The following is a 19,964-nucleotide window of genomic DNA, read 5'->3' as shown; positions in this document are numbered from 1 at the left end:
AATCTTAAGTGTGGAATGAATTTTGATAAATGTCTGCATGAGGTTTTTTTAAAGGCTGAGTTTTGCCTGCCTGCAGATCCTAAGTGAAGCTGCCTCAAAAGCAAGAAGCTATTTGCACCTTAGCGAGAGAAGCAACACAGGCTGGAACTATAAATTTGAAAGTTATGCCAGCAGGTTGAAATTTTGTGAGCAAACAAACACAAGCACAGGAAATAGGAACTGGAATTTTTGGTGCGCTTGAAGCCCACACACTGGGGGTCTTATTTGCGGGTTTAAGTGCAGAGACTTCTTCTTTTTTTTTTTTCAACCTCATACTAAATTCTCTTAAGGGAGGAAGAAACCTTACTTTCCCAGTTGGCTTCTGCCAAAGTCTGCCCTACAGCACTTGCAGAATGGTGTCGTTGGGGGAAGGGAACAACAAGACCCCACGGAGTAGTCTGCACCTCCTCCACGCAGCTTGCACGACTAGGATACACAACTTTGTTCCCAACCTGGGGAGCCCAGCTCCTCCGTGCAGCAGCCCTGCAGCAATACCTTTGGTGTTTGCAGACTGTGCAAGCTCACTAGCAGCAGGAGCACAGCTCTCAGAGTTGGGGGTTGGGGGGCGTGGCCGCGCCCACTCCCGCCCAGACAGTCCGGGGAATATTCTGAAAAGTATCCAAAAGTTCTGCGCCGCGCGCGCCAAAAGAAAATATAAAAGGGCGCAACCCCCCACTACTCTGTGCACTGCGAGGACAGACTGCGGAGCTCTCGCCGCGCCTCCCGCTGCAGTGCACACGCCTCCTGCGCGCTCTCGGAAACCCAGCCGTCGGCTGGGCGCTTCCCTTGTAGCGGTCTTCGGACCAGAGAGGCGCCCTGAGACTATTTGCGCTTCTCTTTGGAGCACCATGCCCAACGACGACGCATTCAGCAAGCCCTCGGCCCCGTCGGAGCCCCCGCACGGCCCCGGGGCACCGCCGCAGGGCAAGGCCGGGGGCTTCGGCAAAGGGGCCGGGGCGCTGCTGGGAACCTCCGGCGCCGGAGGCAGCGGCGGCGGCGGCTCGGGGGCGACCGGCACGGGTGCCGGGAGCAAAAAGTCTCCGCGGCTGCCCAAGTGCGCGCGATGCAGGAACCACGGCTACGCGTCGCCGCTCAAGGGCCACAAGCGCTTCTGCATGTGGCGGGACTGCCAGTGCAAGAAGTGCAACCTGATCGCCGAGAGGCAGCGCGTGATGGCCGCGCAGGTGAGTGCGGGCGCCCAGGGAACCGGGGCTGAGCCCCAAACTTTTTTGGATAAAGTCCCTCCGGCCTGGCCGGCGCCGCGCGGGGCCCGGGTGCGGGAAGGAGGCGGCGGTGCTCGCCGGCCGCTGCGGCGCGCTCGGCCCGGGCTCCCAGCCGCGCGCGGACGCCCTGGTCGGAGGGACGCGTCTCCGATCCCGCCGGCAGAGCGGGGAGCTGCGGAGTTCGCTCGGCTTGGGCACCCCGCGATCCCTGGCCCAGCCCTCCAGCAGAGAATTGCGGGTTTCGCCCCTCGGAGGTCCCTAGAATCTCTGATCCCGCTTTTATACCAAAGTTGGGTTCGCTCGTGAGCCCCCGGGATCCCTGACCCAGCCTCCAGCAGAGAGTTGCGGGGTTCGCCGGGCTGGGGAAGGTCCCCGGGACCTACGCCCCCAGCATAGTGGCAGGGTGCGCGCTTTGGGGGGCCCCGGGGGGGCCCTGATTCCGCCCTCCAGCGGGGAGTTGCGCTTACATTCGGAGGGTGCCGGCCGGGGCTCCCCGTCTAGGCGAAACCGAGAGCTGCCCGCTGCTCCGGATTTCCCGTCGGGCAGCTTTTTCTGGAAACTTCGCTGTAACTGACGCGGCCGGCGTGACCCTCCTGCGCTCTTGGCGCCCTTTCGGCTTCGCCCCGCGTGGCCGGCGGCGCCTCAGCCATTTTGGGCGCCGCGTCCGGCACCTTTACCGCGTCTTCCCGTGCGCCGTCCCGACCCAACTTACACATCTACGAATTGCTTTGTTTCCTTTTAAAACGCACTCCAGAATTCCTTTAAAAATACGCGCGGCGAAGGAAACGCTAGGGGTTGAAGTTTTGTCTGTCGTTCGTGGTTTATTTTCTTTTAAAACGGCAAAAGCACGACCGTAATTTAACTTCGTAACGGAAATAGTTAATGTCTTCGGTATCCTAAAAGGATTTTTAGAAGAGAATAAAAACTTTTTCTTCCCAGCTAAAAACTTTTTATCTTTAAAGACAGGTTATTTTAAAAGAAAAGATACCCAAGATATTTACCAACGATGTGCTACTTTTGGGGAGGAATGTGTAAATATACTCCATTAAAAATGATTTAGTTGAGCGCGTTGAAGAGGACTGCACAAATGCGTAAAGGTTATACTTTTATGTATATCCTTTTTTAAAAAAATGATTTTTAAAATAGATCTATTTTGGCTTCATAGATTCTGAGTGCAGTCATGGAAATAAATGCAGGTTGTTTTTTATTGGTTTCTCTAGATTTTTAGCTTCATCTATAGTGGATGAAATGAGTAAGCTGAGTGTCGCGTTCAAATGCATCACAATGACCTTGGGAAAAAACACACCTTAGGAACATTTAGATTGTGTTTGTAGGCAGAAAAATATTCTGAACACGTAGTCCTTGACTTAAATAATGTGGAGAGTATGCTTGGGAGGGGAATTTTCCTAAAAATATAATTAAAATATTCATTTTGAACAAACTTTATTGTAGGGCACTAACTTGGGAGAGGGCTGTTTGTTACGTTAAAAGCAAAAGCAACTCAGGATTACTTTTATGAAAATGTGAAACTTGGGTGTTTTCCCCATCAGAAGGCTGGTGTTGTGATGAAACCTTTCAAATCCATGTAACAGCTTTTTTTTCTTTTTTAGTCCTAAAATAATTTGAAATTGATCTTAGATATGACTCTGATTAATTGCATGTTTGTTTTTTAAGTCAGTTGCCTCACCTTCCCTGTTTAAATAACATTTCCTAAGAACACTTGGGAGGTCTTTGTAAAAGTGTCTTTAGTTTATGGAATATTTATTTTGTATGTTTTGTGCATGAATGGGATTTGTGTAAATCAAGGTATAGGCATAGGCATACTGCACAGGTTTGTGGGTGTTTTTTATTATTTATGATCAGATCTTTAATATTCTGTTCTAAAATTTCATGGTTAATAAAAGAAAGTCGAAGATTTAAGCATAATTACTTGATCTTAATTATTTAAGGATTCTTTTGTAAGTTGAAAACTCCTCTTATAATGGGTAAAATTACTTCCAAATTAATCAGCTTTCTGAATTTGGACTACAATTTTCCTAAAACAATATATAAATTGTAGTTGTGCTTCCAGTTTACCATTTTAAAAAAATCCAAAGCAAACCAGTTTACCATTTTGATTTCAACTTTGGCTTGTCTTTGGGACTCTGAGGTACAGGTGCTTTCTCATTGCATTATCACCAAGAGTCAATTTCAACAGAAAGTCTCTTTTTTTGTTACATGTGGTCAGCCAAAATGCATTTATTTTCTTTACACCTCTTTTTTCTATCTTTAATAATGTTATTTAAAAGAAGATAAATTGAAGAGGGGCTATGAGGAGTTTCTTTTTTAAAATATATTTTTATTGATTTCAGAGAGGAAGGAAGAGGGAGGGAGAGAGAGAAACATCAATCATGAGAGAGAATCATTGGTTGGCTGCCTCCTGCATGCCCCCCACTGGGGAGGGAGCCCACAACCTGGGCATGTACCCTGACTGGGAATCCAACTAGCAAATTCTGGTTCCTGGGTGGATGCTCAACCACTGAGCCACACTGGCCGGGCAGGAGTGCCTGAAGTATGTTAGGTCCCTTCTATCTCCTCCTTCCTGCTTCCATCTCCTCCTTTCCTGCCTGGAATTCCACCTTCCTCTCGCTTTCTCTCCACCTCCAGCCTCTCCCTTCTCCAGGGGCTTCCACACCAGCTTCCAACCCTTTCCCCCTCTTCCCCTTACCTCTCCACATGCTCCCTCCCCTCCACCCCAGGCTCTGAAGGGTGTCACCAGCAGCCTGACTGTCCTGCCCACCTGCTTCCCTTGCTCTGCCCCTTCATCCTTACCTGTCCAAATCCTAGGCCATCTAATATTCAAGGCTCTGATCCAGTACCACCTCTGGTGATTCTTACACTTGAAGGCGTTCCTGGCTCTGAATGTAGGACTGGTGTGTGCCTCTCCTGTGGTGTTTGCCACATTCTGCAATCTGTCTTGAGTTGCATTTTGCTTGCCTCCTGTTTCTCCTTTTAAAAGTTTACTTATTTATTTATTTTTTAAATTTTCACCCAAGGTTGTATTTTGTATTTTTATTGATTTTTAGAGAGAGAAGGAGAGAGGGAGAGAGATGCCGAGAGAGAGAGAGAGAGAGAGAGAGAGAGAGAGAGAGAGAGAGAGAGAGAGAGAGTGAGTTATGCATCCTATACACCCAGGCCTGAGATGCAACTGGAAGCTAGGTGTGTGCACTGACGGGGAGTTGAACATGCAACCTGTTGGTGCACAGGATGATGTCCAACCAGCTGAGCCACCCCACCCGTCCAGCCAGGGCTTGTGTCTCCTTTAAAACAGTGAGTACCTTGGGATCTAATCTCGCCGCACTGTGTCTTGCTGGTCGCTCTTCCCAGCAGAGTGGCCTGTTACAGATTTGTGGAGGGAAGGCGATCCCATTCCCCTGCCTTTCTAACATTCGAGCGCAGACTTCTCAGATCGAACACCTCTGCTGGGCTGACTGCCATTTTTCCGGATTCTCCCTAGCCAACCTATTTCCTTCTTCTTTACATGCAAATTCATTTACTGGACGTTGTTTTGAGCGCCTGCTGTGGGCCAGTCACTGGCTCTAAACCGTTTCTCAGCTTTGGCTGCTCGTCGCCGTTCCCTGGCAGTGGGAGCTGTTCGACCTCAGCCTGGAGCTGCTGAATGTGCGGCCGGGGTGAGCGGGCTTCAGTGTTTTTTCTCAAAGCTGCGCGAGGGATGCTTGTGGTGACCTGCTGCCCTGTGCTTTCAGGTGGCCCTGAGAAGGCAGCAGGCCCAAGAGGAGGAACTGGGCATCAGCCACCCCATCCCGCTGCCCAGTGCGACCGAGCTGCTGGTCAAGAGAGAGAACAACGGCGGCAGCGCGTGCCTGATGACCGAGAGCGGCAGCTCCGCGCCGCCGCCCCCGCCGCTGCCTCCGACGCCGGTGGGCGCCCCCGCCAGTGCAGTTCCAGGTAACCTGGGGGACCCGGGCTTCACAGTGTGGCTGAGCAAGAGGGAAGAAAGGCCGTGGCCCCCCCCCCCCACACACACACACACAGTCTCAGGACCGTCCTGAGTCACGTGTCACTTACAGGGTTTTCTTACAGGACTCGTCCTCTGCAGGTGTTTTTGGCTGCTTCACAGAGGCGAGGGCCATGTATTCTAGAACTGGCAGTTCAACAGCTTTCCTTTTCTGTTGGTTATTAGCCAAGACTGCATCTGCACAGCGTGTCAGAGGAGCGAGATTTTCCAGATTTCACCACAATCCACCCTTCCATTTTTTAGTCCTTTTGGTGACAGCTATAAAAGTCCTTGTTTTCTAGAACCAAAAGTCCATTTCTCTGGCAAATGACTGCAATCCATTTGCATCAGGTTTCAGTGAGCACTGGGGTGTGAGGGAAGGCATGTCTCATTGGCTTAAATTCTCTCTCCCATGCACCTAAGGCTGTACCAGGGGCTACATGTATGTTTGCTCATTTCATTCTCAGAAGTAGGAGGTATTGGTCCCATTTTACACATGGGAAAACTGAGGTATAGGAAGTTTAAGTGACTGGCTAAATAAATCTACAGAACCAGAGAGTATCTGACTGGGTCCATCTGCCTCCAGAGCTCACTGTCCTTACTGCGTTGGGTCTCCAAAGTACTTCCAGCATCAGGATGGTCTAGAGCTGCACTGTCCAGTAGGGAAGCCCCCAGCCACATGTGGCTATGTAAGATTAATAACAATGAAATAAAATTAAAACATTCATCCAAAGAGGATAAACAAATGGCCAATAAACACGTGAAAAGCTGCTAAACATCACTGGTCATTACATGTGCTAAACATGGAAAACAAATCAAAATTACAATGAGATTCCATCTTTTATTGATTTTTTACAGAGAGGAAGGGAGAGGGATAGAGAGTTAGAAACATCGATCAGCTGCCTCCTGCACACTCCCTACTGGGGATGTGCCCGCAACCAAGGTACATGCCCTTGACTGGAATCGAACCTGGGACCCTTGAGTCACCAGGCCGATGCTCTATCCACTGAGCCAAACCGGTCAGGGCCATCTTTTTTTTTTTTTTTAAATATGTTTTGTTGATTTTAGAGAGGAAGGGAGAAGGAGAAATAGATAGAAACATCAATGATGAGAATCATTGATTGGCTGCCTCCTGCACACCCCCTACTGGGGATTGAGCCGGCAACCCAGGCATGTGCCCTTGGCTGGAATCAAACCTGGGACCCTTCAGTCTGCAGGCCGATGCTCTATCCATTGAGCCAAACCAGCTAGGGCATGAGATTCCATCTTAAAATAAGATACCAATGTCCTAGCTGGTTTGGCTCAGTGGATAGAGTGTCGGCCTGCAGACTGAGGGGTCCCAGGTTCTGTTCCAGTCAAGGGCATGTACCTTGGTTGCAGGCACATCCCCAGTGGGGAGTGTGCAGGAGGCAGCTGATCGATGTTTCTCTCTCATCCGATGTTTCTAACTCTCTATCCCCCTCCCTTCCTCTTTGTAAAAAATCAATAAAATATATTCTTTTTAAAAAAGATACCGACCTACACATTAAGATGGTTACTATGAAAAACCCCACACAAAATAACAACACTAGTGAGAATATGGATAAATGGAAAACTTTGTGCTCTGTTGGTAGGAGAATAAAATGGTTCATCTGATAATGGAAAACAGTAGGAAGGTTCCTCAAAAATTGAAAATAGAATTACCCTATGATCCAGTAATTCCTCTCTGGTTATATCCCCAGAAGAATTGTAAGGAGGGCCTTAAAGAGATATTTGCACACCCATGTTCAGAGCAGCATTATTAATTTTAGCTAAAATGTGAAAGCTACCCATGTTTAACAACAGATGAACCGATAAGCAAATTATTTAGCCTTGAAAAGGAAGGAAGTTCTGAGACATGCTACAAAATGGATAAACCATGAGGACATTATACTAAGTGAAACAAACCAGTCACAAAAATACAAAAATACTGTATGATCCACTTAAATACTTAAGGTAGTAAAAATCATAGAGACAGAAGTAGAATGGTAGTTCTCAGGGACTAAGGAGAGTTAGTGTTTAATGGATATAGAGCAACGATTTTCAACCTTTTCATCTCTTGGGACACACAGACTAATTACTAAAATTCTGCAGCACACCAAAAAATATATTTTTTGCTGATCTGACCAAAATTTAGGTATAATTTTGATTCATTCACACTGGATAGCTATCATGTTGGCTGTTGTCATTTTTTAAATTTGACAATATAAGGAAAAAGGTCAGTGCCCCTGACTAAATAGTCAGGTGTTGAATGTTTTTAAAATTCTGTGGGACACCTGTTGACAATCACAAAGATGAAATGAGCTATGGAGATGGATGGTAGTGATGGTTGCACATTCTAAATATATTTAACCAGTGCCTGGTGCACAGATTCGTGCACACTGAAAGAAATTTAATTAGAAGGTGGCCAGTGGGGTGGGACTGGGCTAGCGTGCCAGATACACCCTGGAGCCAACCTCCTGCAGTCCCTCCCTGGCCAGCCACACCTGGGGCAGATCCATGGCTCAAAGGGCGCCTGCAGAGTGAGGGGGTCCCTCTGGCAGGTGGGGTCCCTTGGCCTGGCCTGTGGGGATCGGGCTGAAACCAGCTCTTCAACATCCCCCGAGTGGTTCTGGATTGTGAGAGGGCCGTTGTCAGGTGATGCACCCCGGAATTGGGCTCCTCCTCTCTGGTTCTGGGGTGCATCACCTGAGAACTGCTGCTGCCAAGTCACCACAGCTCGGCAGCTCCTGCATTGAGTGTCTGCCCCCTGGTGGTCAGTGTGCATCATACCTACTGGCTGGTGGGACGGTCGGACTGTCGCTTAGCCTTTTGTATATATAGATACTGTTGAACCGTGCACTTAAAAATGGTTAAGATGGCGCTCTGGCTGGTGTAGCTCACTCAGTTGGTTGGATGTCGTCCTGTGCACTGAAAGGTTGCCAGTTTAATTCTCGATGTTTGGCTCTTAACATCTATGTTTCTCTCCCTTCCTCCGGCTTCCCTCCCTCTCCTTTCTTCTCTCTAAAATTTAATAGAAAAATGATTAAGATGGTAAATTTTAGGTGTATTTTACAACAATAAAAAAATAAAAATTTAAAATACTCATTTTCTCATTTGTACTAGCACATTTCAAGTGCTCAATAGACACATATAGGTAAGGCCGACCATATTGAGTAGTGTGCATTGCCATTTCTCACAAAGGTCCATTTGATGGCCCTGGTTTAGAATGCAGGAGCTCTAAGAAAATCCACCAAAGACCTGTGAAATCCTGTTGGCAGTAAATACATATATTATTATATTTAATACATATACTGAGATTCACAGCATGTATATAGAGCAGTGGTTCCCAACCATTTTGTGGCCATGCCCCACCTAAGCACCTCTAAAATCCTGATGTCCCCCCTGTGGCATATAATTCTTATTATTCAAAAAAGAGAACTATTCATGTGGAGGAAGCCTAAAAGGCCATTAACTTGGTTTAAACAAGCTTCCAGAGAACATGGCATCATTGAAAGAAAAATAAAAGAACGAAAGGACAGTTGAAGTGCTGAGGATGAAATCACTAAGAAATTGTAAAAAAAAAAAAATAATAATATGAAGTGATATGAAAAAATAGCAAATAAAGTTTTAAAACATATACTAGTAATAGAGAAGTCAAATGCTTAAATAAGTCACAATATATATGTATATACTGTCTATGAGGCCCCTAGAACAGCGGTCGGCAAACTGCAGCTCGTGAGCCACATGCGGCTCTTTGGCCCCTTGATTGTGGCTCTTCCCAAGCCTTAGGAGTACCCTAATTAAGTTAATAACAATGTACCTACCTATACAGTTTAAGTTTAAAAAATTTGGCCATTAAAAGAAATTTGAATCGTTGTACTGTTGATATTTGGCTCTGTTGACTAATGAGTTTGCCGACCACTGCCCTAGAACCGTAAGAAATGCAAAAAACTCACGGTAATAACTCATTCTTGAATTGCTCCGCTTAAAAATCAAATTGCCTCCCCGTGGGGCGTGTGCCCCACGTTGGGAACCACCGATACAGAGCCTGTGGTGTGGTTCCAGGAAGCAGAGCCCTGCGGTCTGCTCTCTCTCCCCTAATATTTTCACGAGTTACTCAGTTTGCTGCGCTTAACCACTGGGCTAAGCTGCCCAGCTGCCCCTCGTGAACTAGTGTGTAACTTTGAACACGCCGCTTACGCTCTCTGGGCCTTCCGCTTCCTCTTCATAAAAGGGGGAAGGAGGTCTTTGAAGGTTTTTGAAGACTCTCTGAATCTTGACCATTAAAACGAAGGAGAAGGTAAGCAGGTGAGTGGTGGAACCATACTTCCTACAATTGCAGATTGCTGTGTCTGTGTGTCTGTCTCTCTGTGTGTTGCTGGGGCTATAGGTTCTAGAGCTAACAAAGGAAATGGTATTATTTCCTTTTTATTTATTTATTAATTTATTTGGCTTGGTTTCTCATATCCTTACAACAGTTTCCAAACTTTCGTTTCCGGAGGCAGGAGATCTTTACACTTTGGGATTTTAAGCTGTGTCTAAAGTTAATTACCAAATAATGCATACCTGGTCGGGGCTGATGTGGATTTAGCTGGAGGGCTGAAATGGAGACTGGGTGTGCCAGAGGAGTAAACGGGAGTGGGTGTTCACAAACATCTTAGGCGGCAGGAGTTACTCCCATTTACAGGTAAGCAAACGAATGGTAAGGAACCTGCCTCAGAATAAAGCCCATGCCTGCCCAGTTCCAAAGCCCATGGGTTTTCCATTTAGCTGCGGGTGAAGCAAGGCTGTGGGAACAGTAGCCATGTTTCTTTGGAAAATGGGCAATTACGATTAGAGGCATGGTTTAATCCTCAGAAGGCATTTAGTGCTAATGGGCAATAAGAACTACGTTAGGGGCAGAAGTGTCTGCCGTTCTCTGGTAGCATAGAAGACTGCAGCCACGGGTCTTCGTGGGGAGAAATACAGGGAAAGTGATGGGTAAATGTCAATGCTGGGCATTTTGTCAGTCATCACAGGTGAACTTGGTCCAGCTGCTGTCCTGTATTCCACCTTGGTGGAAGGGATGTCAGAGTTTGATTGTGTGTACCCCAAGATAGTGGAGCTTTAGAGAAGGATTTCAGGCTAGATGGAGTTCAGAATGACAAAGAAGTTCTCCCAGGGTATTTCAGAGTGGCACTGGGGGAAATTACAAATAGAAGCAGCAGAAAAGCAAGGTAGACGGTTCAGGGTCAAGGAGGATGTGACCAGATTTCCTTCTTTGCCTCTGGACCTGGAGTCATTCTGGAGTCTTGAATGAACACCGGAAGGCAGGGGAATGTGGAAACCAGCAGTGTATTGTGCGCACGTGCTCAGAGGTGGGTGGGGAGGCATCCCTGCCAAAGGTGACGGGCTTCTCCCACGCCAATTCATCTCCCTGGGTGGCGCAGGAGCCTCAGATACATCGTCATCACTCACTGGACTTCCATTAAAGCTCCTGAGTTGGGACTGGGCTGGGATATGAGCAAGAGAAAAACAGAAATGCCAATAATACGTAGAGGGAGAAAGGAAGGAAGGGGTGATGAAGTGAGAGAGGAAGAACCAGAGACTGACGGACTGGAGGGTGTCTGAGTTTTATGCAGCATATGGGGACTGACTTCTTAGATAACTTGCTGCTAACAAATACGTAGCTCATACTAAATTTCCAGAGACGAGGATTTATTTAAAATAAAACTTAACTTTCTGCAGGTAAATAGTATTCATTTCTAGAGTACAAAAACATATCCAGCCAAAGATAATTGTTCTTCCACTTCCAACCTGCAGGCCTCTTACATTTGTCATTCCAGAATTACACGCTGCTTGTACAAGCTTATGTGTCTACTGGTCATTTTCATATATGGATATGATATTTATACATTTAACATAATGGGGGTGTATGTTCCCACCTGTGTGTCATTTTCCCCCCATTTAAAGCAGTTTGGAATGTCTTAATGGCCTAGTATCCCTTTTATAGATGTGGAAGGCTAGGATTTGAAGTGCTTAGTGACAGTGGTAGTTGTTACGGAATAGTAGAACCTACCAACCTGGCTCACCTGGGGGCAAGTTGCTCACCTCCTCCTTCTAATACCTTAGGTTCAGTGTTTACAGGGCAGTAGCTTAGTGAAATGCAATAGATTTTCATGCCCTTGAACTTTCTAAGTTATCTCCTTTTAGCTTCTGAAAATGCCAAAAGTGAGAGTGAGAAACACTCAAGAATTATTTCAGGGATTATTGGCTGAATTCTAAGGACACTCACTGAAGATAGTTGGATTTACCAAGCTGTTTCTTTTATTGGAGACTTGACCGAGTACTTTATAACAAAGTCTCTACAATCCTCAGCCAAAGATTTTTGTTGTTATTTTCACCCATGATTGTGGGTATTACCGTGGAAGAAATAGCCTTTTGAAGAAATTAGCCTTTCGTTGCTGTTTCTTATACTAGCAGGATCAGATGTTAGCAGATGCACTACTGATTAGCAAATAATTTCTTCCCAGACATTTTTGGGACACAGAAAAAAAAAGTGATCGTTGTGGCTTATAAAGAACTATGAATTAATCATAACTTCAGCATTGATCTCTGTGGTTTTACTTTTTAAATTTAGCATAAAATGCATATACTTCAAAAGTTATGAACTTAAAAAAATATCATAGGCATTCTTCCTCTTTGGGCTCCTCTTGGTTTTATTTTATATTCCACTTTTCCTTCAATTTCCTGTGCAGCCAGTAGATTGCTGTTTTACCCAGTGCCTACGCTAATGTCTGCCTAGTGTTTTTCCGCTGCTTTTCTGTGCAGAGCTGTCAGATGAAGGGTCGCATTGTAGATCATTTGGTTCTGCTTATGTGTCCTTTGTAAGTAAGGACCTGAATGTTATCTCCCTTGAGGCCCTCCCTTCTGGAGCACCCTGGACTTGCACACACTCACATTCACACTCCCCCACCTCAAACCACCTCCTACCATCCTGAACCTTCCCTGGGCAGCCCAGTCTCCTGTGGCCTATGGCTATCACCTTTCTCCTGTTGGAAGGGCCAGTCAGCTCTGCGTCTGATAATGGTGGGGCCCCCTCCTTCACTTCTCTTATTTAGCAGTAATTCCACTTCTGAATAAAGATTGGGGGGGGGGGACAGGGGGCAGGCATACAAGGTAGGGAACACTTTTCATTGCATGTCTTCTAAGTGCTTAAATGCTTTACAAAGATGAAATGTGGCAGTTTGAAAATGGAGTAATGTTCCCATGCACTTCTTACCAGTAAGAAATGTGGCTGATGAATTAACAATTAGAGATACTGAGGTTTTAAATAAATAAAAAAAATATTTTAATTGAATTAATTGGAGTGACATTGGTTAATAATAAAATTATATAGGTTTCAGGTGTACAATTCTATAATACTGTACACCAACTGTATATTATATTATTCGCCCCCCTTCCCCTCTGGTAATCACCATACTGTTTTCTGTGTCTATGTGGTGTTTTTTTTCTTAAACCCTTCACCTTTTGCACTCAGCCCTACAACCCTCCTCCTCTCTGACATATGTCAGTCTATTCTCTATCTATGAGTCTGTTTCAAAATTAAACTATTCTTTAGAGCAGTTACAGGTTCACAGCAAAATTGAGAGAAAGGTACAGAGACTTCCCATGTATCCCCTGCCCCCACATGCACTGCCTCCCCTATTATCAACACCCCCTTAGGGCGGTGCATTTGTTATAATTGACCTACACTGACACATCATAATCACCCCAAGTCCATAGTTGACCTTAGGGTTCACTCTTGTGCTATGGTTTTGGACAAATTTATGATGACATAATATCACTACCAGTATAGTATCACACAGAGTAATTTGACTGCCCTCAAAATCCTCTTTGGAGTTATTAAAATATATTTTAGTTTTTATCTTTGCAGTTTTCCAGTATTATACAGAAAGAAGCTTTTCAAGTGAACAAGCAAAACATTTTACCCAAATTGGTTTGAGAGTTTATTTTTGAAGGATTCTGTTCCCTTATATGAGTGAGCTCCATTTGATTTTAGACAGAGCTCTTAGTTTCAGATAGAATAGAAAATGTAGATATTTGGTTTAAAAATGCCTTTAGAAAAAAAGCATTCTCAGTTTTACTTTCAGAGTCCAATTTCCAGGATGTCTAACAAAACAAAACTCCTTAAACTTAAACAACAGTTGGAGGCTTGAATGAAAGAAAACGCTGATCATTAATGGTACTGATCATGTTGAAAGCCTGTTGTCTTAAAATAGTGTCTCAGTTTTATTTATTTGAAGGGCAGTCTTTGCTTACATGTCAAATATAGAAATTAGTTGTACTGATACCCTCTGTAAACAGTATTTCTGTGAAGCAGTTACAACAATGAAGTACACAGAAAGTAACCTACTGATCTACCTTTGACTAGAAAGGAAATTTAAAAAACAAGAGTGTTACAAAAAGGGTAAATACAGGGTTTAAAGTCACGAATTAAGTTTTGTAACCAGCATGTAAGAGCCATGAAAACGTTTGATTGGTTTACATTTACATCTCTTATGAAAATGTAATCGCAAGGGCAGGAATTGCATTTTATTCATGTGCATAGTATAGTACATGGTTTTATAATAGATGCTGAATAGACAAATAACATTGGTTAAACTTGAAGTTGTGCTTTAAAAAACTAGAACAGTAATCATGAATCAACCTGAGATATCAAGAGTAAAGTCATTGATCTTCAGTGTGCATTTTTGTTTTATAATCTTTTTAAATGGCTAAACATTAAAACATAATTTTACAGTTTAAGCTGTTAATTCATATGCTACATAATTAATCTCTTTGAAGTGTACAGTTCCTTGTTTTTAGTAAATCCACAGTTTCACAACCATCACCATAACCTAATTTGTGGACCATTTTTGTCTCCTAAAAGAGACTGTGCCCTCTAGCAGTTATTCTCCACACCAGCCCCAGGCAGCCTCTGATCGATTTTCTGTCTCTAGATTTGCCAGTTCTGGACATTTCATATAAATGGAATCATTTTGTGTTAGACAGCTTTCAGTTAGCATAGTATTTTCAAAGCTCATCCATGTAGTAGCATCTGCTTACTATTCCTGTTTTTTAACTAAGCAATATTCCATTATTTAATACACACACACACACACACACACACACACACTGAGTGGCCAGATTATTATGACCACCTAACGTTTGTAGGCAAATTAGCTATAATTTTGTACTGAAGTTGCTAGAGGGCCAGACCATTATAAATAGGGAAGCAGGTTGTTTACCACGACAGTAGAAGTGATTTTTTTCTGAAGATATGGGTAAACAACGTGATTTAACAGCCTTTGAACGTGGGATACACACACACACACACACACACACACACACACAGGCTGTTTATAATGGTCTGGCCCTCTAGCAACTTCAGTGCGAAATTATAGCTAATTTGCCTACAAACGTCAGGTGGTCATAATAATCTGGCCACTCAGTGTATATTCAGTAAATGGACATTTGGGTTGGTATACTTTTTGCCTATTCTGAGTAATACCTCTATAACATTGGCTTTTGTCTGAATATATTTTTCATTCTCTTGGGTCCCTCCTAAGGAGTGGAATCACAGAGTCATATGTTAACACGATGATTTTAACTTGGAGGAACTGCCAGAATGTGTTCCAAAGAGGCCGCACTATTTTGCATTCCCACCAGCAGTGTATGAGGATTTCAGAAAATTCTAATTTATTTATTTTTTAATTAAAGGATAATAAGATGCCTTCATTCTGGCAAACACTACAGATATAAAACCCTTTGAGAATCTCTTTGATGACCAGAAGTTTAGATCATGGAGGATTCAATAGGTTTGCATTTTATTATCACTAGAAATACGTTAATATTCAGTATTTAAAATATTTCTATCTTTTACCTCATTATCACATGTAGTTTGTGGTGAAATGTGCTGGAGGAAGTAAACCGTTGAGGAACCTCACAGTGGGCTTTCTTTGTCATGTTGTCGGCCAATAGAAATGCTGGTTTGTTTCTGAAGAGGTAAAGCAACTTTTCGGACCTTGGGTGACAAGCATTTCCTTAGAATGAGGGAGAGGGAATTCTTTCGCCCTAGGAACTTCGGTTTCTAACTGTGGAAGACTACCATCACTTTTGTGGAAAGCAAAAGAGAAAACCTAAGAGATGGTTAAAATGGACAGCTGTCCTTCATGTTACCAATGGGAATATGGTAGTTTCAAAGACTGCCTTAGAATTTACTGCCAACAGCTGGTTGTGGCATTGGGGAACTTTTAAAGATGGCGACACTAGGTATTGTCATAGCATGATATAGCCTTGCATTTGCTGCTGTAGGAAACTTGGAATGTCCCAGTGCTCATCTGTGTCATTATTTTCACTTGCCTGTTCCACAGTATTCCCCTGGACTCTTGGAACCATGGATTCCTGGTTATCTGCTGGTCCAGCGATCCTGTCCATTGATCACTTCCTACTCTTTGAATCTTGTAGACACCTTTCTGACCCATATGTTGTTTTGCTGGGTCAGCTTTCTTCAAAGCTTCTTGGAAATCACCTGTAGACTCACATGAGATGATTCCTTTTATCTCTGTCAGCATCCTTTCTCTTTCCTCTCTTTCTTCTTTTCCCAGCCTCTAAATTTTGGCTTTATTGCTGACTTCTCTCTTTGTTTTATATGCTGGTCTAATCTGTATTTCTGAAATAATGAGGACTCTGAAGTTTCTCAAAGGCTTGAGGTTTACAGGGAAGGGTGCACGGGGAATGTCAGCTAACACCTTATGCAGGATTCTGTAAATCCTATACCTCTGCCAGATGATCTGGGCTCCGAGCCTGGTAGTGTTCCGTGTTGCTCCAGGAAGCAAAGGAAATGGATAGGTGTGCCTGTGGCCCTCTCCTGGTTCCAGCTGCTGTCTCACTGGTTCTTGACTTGTCAGGATTCCTCTTGCCATTGTCACAGGCAGCTGTGTAAGTGCAGATCTGCGTTTCTGTCTCAGTGTGAAGGTGTCTTACTTTTCAATTTATATTAAAAAAAAATCAATGTAACAACCTTTTTGACTCCCCTAAGCAAATTCACATAAATATTGATCCCTCTTGTGAACCAGATTTACATTTCAAACCCAGTTTACTCTCGTCTCTGTTGGCGGACTCAACAATCCCTAATCTGGTTTTAGTGTGCAACACCATTAAACGTGCTTTTCAGAAAAAATGCATAATAAACTCTTAAAATAAACTATGAATACCTGGCTTGTCAAAAGAAAATAGTAATTTAGTATTATAATGAGAGAAAATTTTCAGATTTTTATTGGCAGTAAGTGTTTTTAGATAATACTTTAGCCATACAACATGAGTTCAGTCCAATGTGTACTAACAATACTTTCAGTATTGATTTCAGCACTTATAAAACTACTCCCTATTTTTGTATAACCCCTTAACTGTGGTCCTGAGGTTTAGGGGTTTGTCTAAAATATAGAATTAACTCAGGGAAGCAGATTGGATCCATCAAATGCCAATAAATGTTTGATGAACTAAATCTTATTGACATCTTTCATTCCCTCCCTTCTTCCCTTTCTTCCTTCTATTTTTCTGTTTTATTTTTTCACTCATTCAGAACTATTCATTGTGTGACTGCATTGGGTCAGACCTTTTTCTAGGCCTGGGATATACAGCAGTGCATAAAACATCTGTCTCTCGTGGGTCTTATATATCCATTGGGGAGACTGTTGATAAACAAGTACACCAATAAATAAGCGAGATATTTTTAGAAAGTGACAAGTGCTGTGAAGAAAGAATAAGCGATAAGATGGAAGTGCTTGAAGGAACAGTGGGTGTTTGATAGTGTGGTTAGGGAAAGAGGGCCTGGCCTCTCTGAGGAGACTAAATTGGAGCTAGTCCTGAGTCATAATGGGCCATTGTGGTCCAGGCCTGGGGGAAGAGTCTTTAGGCAGAAGGTGCAGCAAGGTGAGAACTCCCTTAGAACAGGAAGCAGGCCAGGAATCGAGTGGTGAGAGCAAGGGTGATGTTATTGGGGGCTGTGTCTCCCAAGACTTGTAGGCCAGGGAAAGAGTTGGGATTTCATTGAGTGCAATGGGAAGTCAGTGGAGCATTGAAGCAGTGACAGGCATGATCTGATTTACATTTTTATAAAGCTCTCTTGCTGCTGTGTGGAGTGTAGTTTGATGGAATGCAAGTGAAGGCTGTGCAGTTGCCCAGGCAAAGGGGAGAGCAAGTTGGACTGTAGTGTGGGTAGTGGAGATGGAAAGAAATAGTGGGACAGGCGGTCAGTTTTAGAGGCAAGTTGACATGTAATTTGGTAGATATTGTCAATGACACTCTCTCCAGAGAGAGATTGCCACAGCATTGCCAATACTAGGTTGTCATTGGGGCTTTATCAGTCTGAAAGGTGAAGAGTTGCAGGTTGGCATGGTTATTAGGATAATGGCCTCGCAGAGATGACTGCACCTCAGACCAATGACCTGTGAAGGTGTTATCTTACATGGCAAAAGGGAATTGGCAAATGTGATGAAGTCAAGGATCTGAGATTGGAGATGATCCTCGATTCTCCAGTGGGCTCATCTTAATGGCATGAATCCTCAGAAGTGGGGAACCTTGGCTGGCTGTGCCAGCGATGCCACAACAGAAGAAGAATCAGGAGAAGGTGAGTTTTGAAGTGTGAGAGGGATTTGACCCACTATTGCTGGTTTTGAACATGGAAGAAGGGGGCCCCAAGCCAAAAAATGGAGGAGTTCTCTAGAAGTTTGGACTGCCCCCAGGTGACAGCTAATAAGGAAACGGGACCACAGTGCTACCACTGCAAGGAACTGCATTTTGTCAGCTACCTGGATGAGCAAGGAAACAGGCCTTCCCCTGGAGCCTCCAGAAGGGAGTGCAGCCCTGCGGACACCTTGATTTTCAGCCTGGAGAGACTTGAATCAGACTTCAGACCCACAGAGCTGTACAATAATGTGTGTTCTTTTAAGCAACTACATTTGTGGTAGTTTGTTATATAGCAACTAGAGGCCCAGTGCATGAATTCATGCACGGTGGGGTCAATCAGGGCTCTGTGGCCCAGTTCTGATCAGAGCTGGCTGCTGTGGGGGAGAGACTGCAGGAGGTTGGCTGGCGTGGGGAAGGGACTGTGGGAGGTTGGCTGTGGGAGCGCACTGACCACCAGGGGGCAGCTCCTGCATTGAGCGTCTGCCCCCTGGTGGTCAGTGTGCGTCATAGGAACTGATCATTCCAGTTAGGTTGTAATGGTCGCTTAGGCTTTTATATGTATAGATAGAACACAAATATATTTAATATAGATTATAATCCCCGTTTCCTTTGTTAGTGAAGTTGAATATTTTTCTCATTTATATATTGTGTTTTTTTCCTGTGAACCATTTGTGTATGTCCTTAGCACATTTCTCTATTGAATCGCCCCGATATTTAGGGGGTCTTTATTATTATAGAAGTTGGCCCTTTGTGATATGAGTTGCAAACCATCCCCCCACACCCTACCCCTTTGATATTTCAAACCATGAGACCAGCTGGGACAGACTGCAAAGATGAGAGGAGCCCAAGGACTGATCCCTGGCCACTGCACATTTTGGAGTCATGCAGAGGAGCAGGAATCTTGATTCTTCCGTTCCTGGTTAGTGGGTCATTAGCCAGGCCAAGAGAAAAGGGCCGTACTAGAACGTAGTAGCACAGCTAAACCTGATGTCTTTATATTCTTCAACTTCTGCTCTTCGTTGCAGTTTAACCATGGGCAGACCTCAGGTTAAGCTAACAGCCCCAGTGACTGAGCCATTTCACAATCACATCCAGTGTTGTGACCTAGAAGTTTCTCTAGTACCATCTATATACATAAAAGGCTAAGCGACCGTCCGACTGTCCAGTAGGTATGTCACACACTGACCACCAGGGGGCAGATGCTCAATGCAGGAGCTGCCGAGCAGCAGCAACTTTGCAGAGTGCCTTCTAGCACTCCGGGACCCCTCAAGGGATGTCGGAGAGCTGGTTTTGGCCTGATCCCCCCAGGCCAGGCCAAGGGACCCCACCTGCCAGAATGACACCCCGCTCACTCCACAGATGCCCTTCGAGCCAAGGCACCACCCCAGGTGCAGCCAGCCAGGGAGGGACCGCAGGACGTTGGCTCCAGGGTGTGTCTGGCCCATCTTGCCCAGTCCTGCCCCACCGGCCACCTCCTAATTTATTTCCTTTTAATGTGCACAAATCTGTGCACCAGGCCACTAGTTTGGTATGCAATTAACTGGTGCGGCATGACTAAGAGGGAAGGGTCTACTGTCTAGGCAGATATTCTGGTTACTAGAGATTAACCTTATTCTTACCAATGCCCCATTAACTTACAATGCATATTATCAGTCAGCTATTTTAAAGAAATTTGACTACTCTCTTTGACGGAAGTGGAACATGTTTGGGTCATGCTTCCCCCAGGGTGAGCTGTCATTACCACATGGCAGTGCCAGGTTGCCCCTGAGAGAATGGTAAATGGTAGTAGAAGCCTGACTGAAGTTCTTAAAGCTTGAAGACACCCGGGAAAAGAGCTTTTTGTTATCTTGATAACTTTGTACCTGGGGAGGAAGCTCCATGTCATAGAAAAAACCCCAGATCTGGAGTCCAAAGACCCAGCCCAGGTACTTACTGCCTCTCTGATTTTGAGCAGTTAACTTAATTTCTTTGTGTATTTCTTCAGAGGATAAATG

At 44.6% G+C, this 19,964-nt stretch overlaps 1 protein-coding gene across 2 annotated transcripts in view; it reads left to right on the top strand.

The window, feature by feature from the left end:
- The first annotated feature begins 887 nt into the window (after window positions 1-887).
- The window catches only part of DMRT1 (doublesex and mab-3 related transcription factor 1), a 95,007-nt gene continuing 75,930 nt past the window's right edge, over window positions 888-19,964 (top strand). Inside the window, exons 1-3 of one of the 2 annotated variants that reach the window (XM_059658758.1) lie at window positions 888-1,223; window positions 5,009-5,182; window positions 10,480-10,489. In XM_059658758.1, the coding sequence (XP_059514741.1) occupies window positions 888-1,223; window positions 5,009-5,182; window positions 10,480-10,489 (520 nt within the window). Of the gene's footprint in view, window positions 1,224-5,008; window positions 5,199-10,479; window positions 10,490-19,964 lie in introns of both variants that reach the window. The other variant, XM_059658756.1, reaches the window with a different exon arrangement.

The sequence above is a fragment of the Myotis daubentonii genome, chromosome 11 (assembly GCF_963259705.1).
Source record: "Myotis daubentonii chromosome 11, mMyoDau2.1, whole genome shotgun sequence".
NCBI lineage: Eukaryota > Metazoa > Chordata > Mammalia > Chiroptera > Vespertilionidae > Myotis > Myotis daubentonii.
The sequence above is the reverse complement of the archived record's forward strand: the minus strand, read 5'-3'. Positions and strand labels throughout refer to the sequence as shown.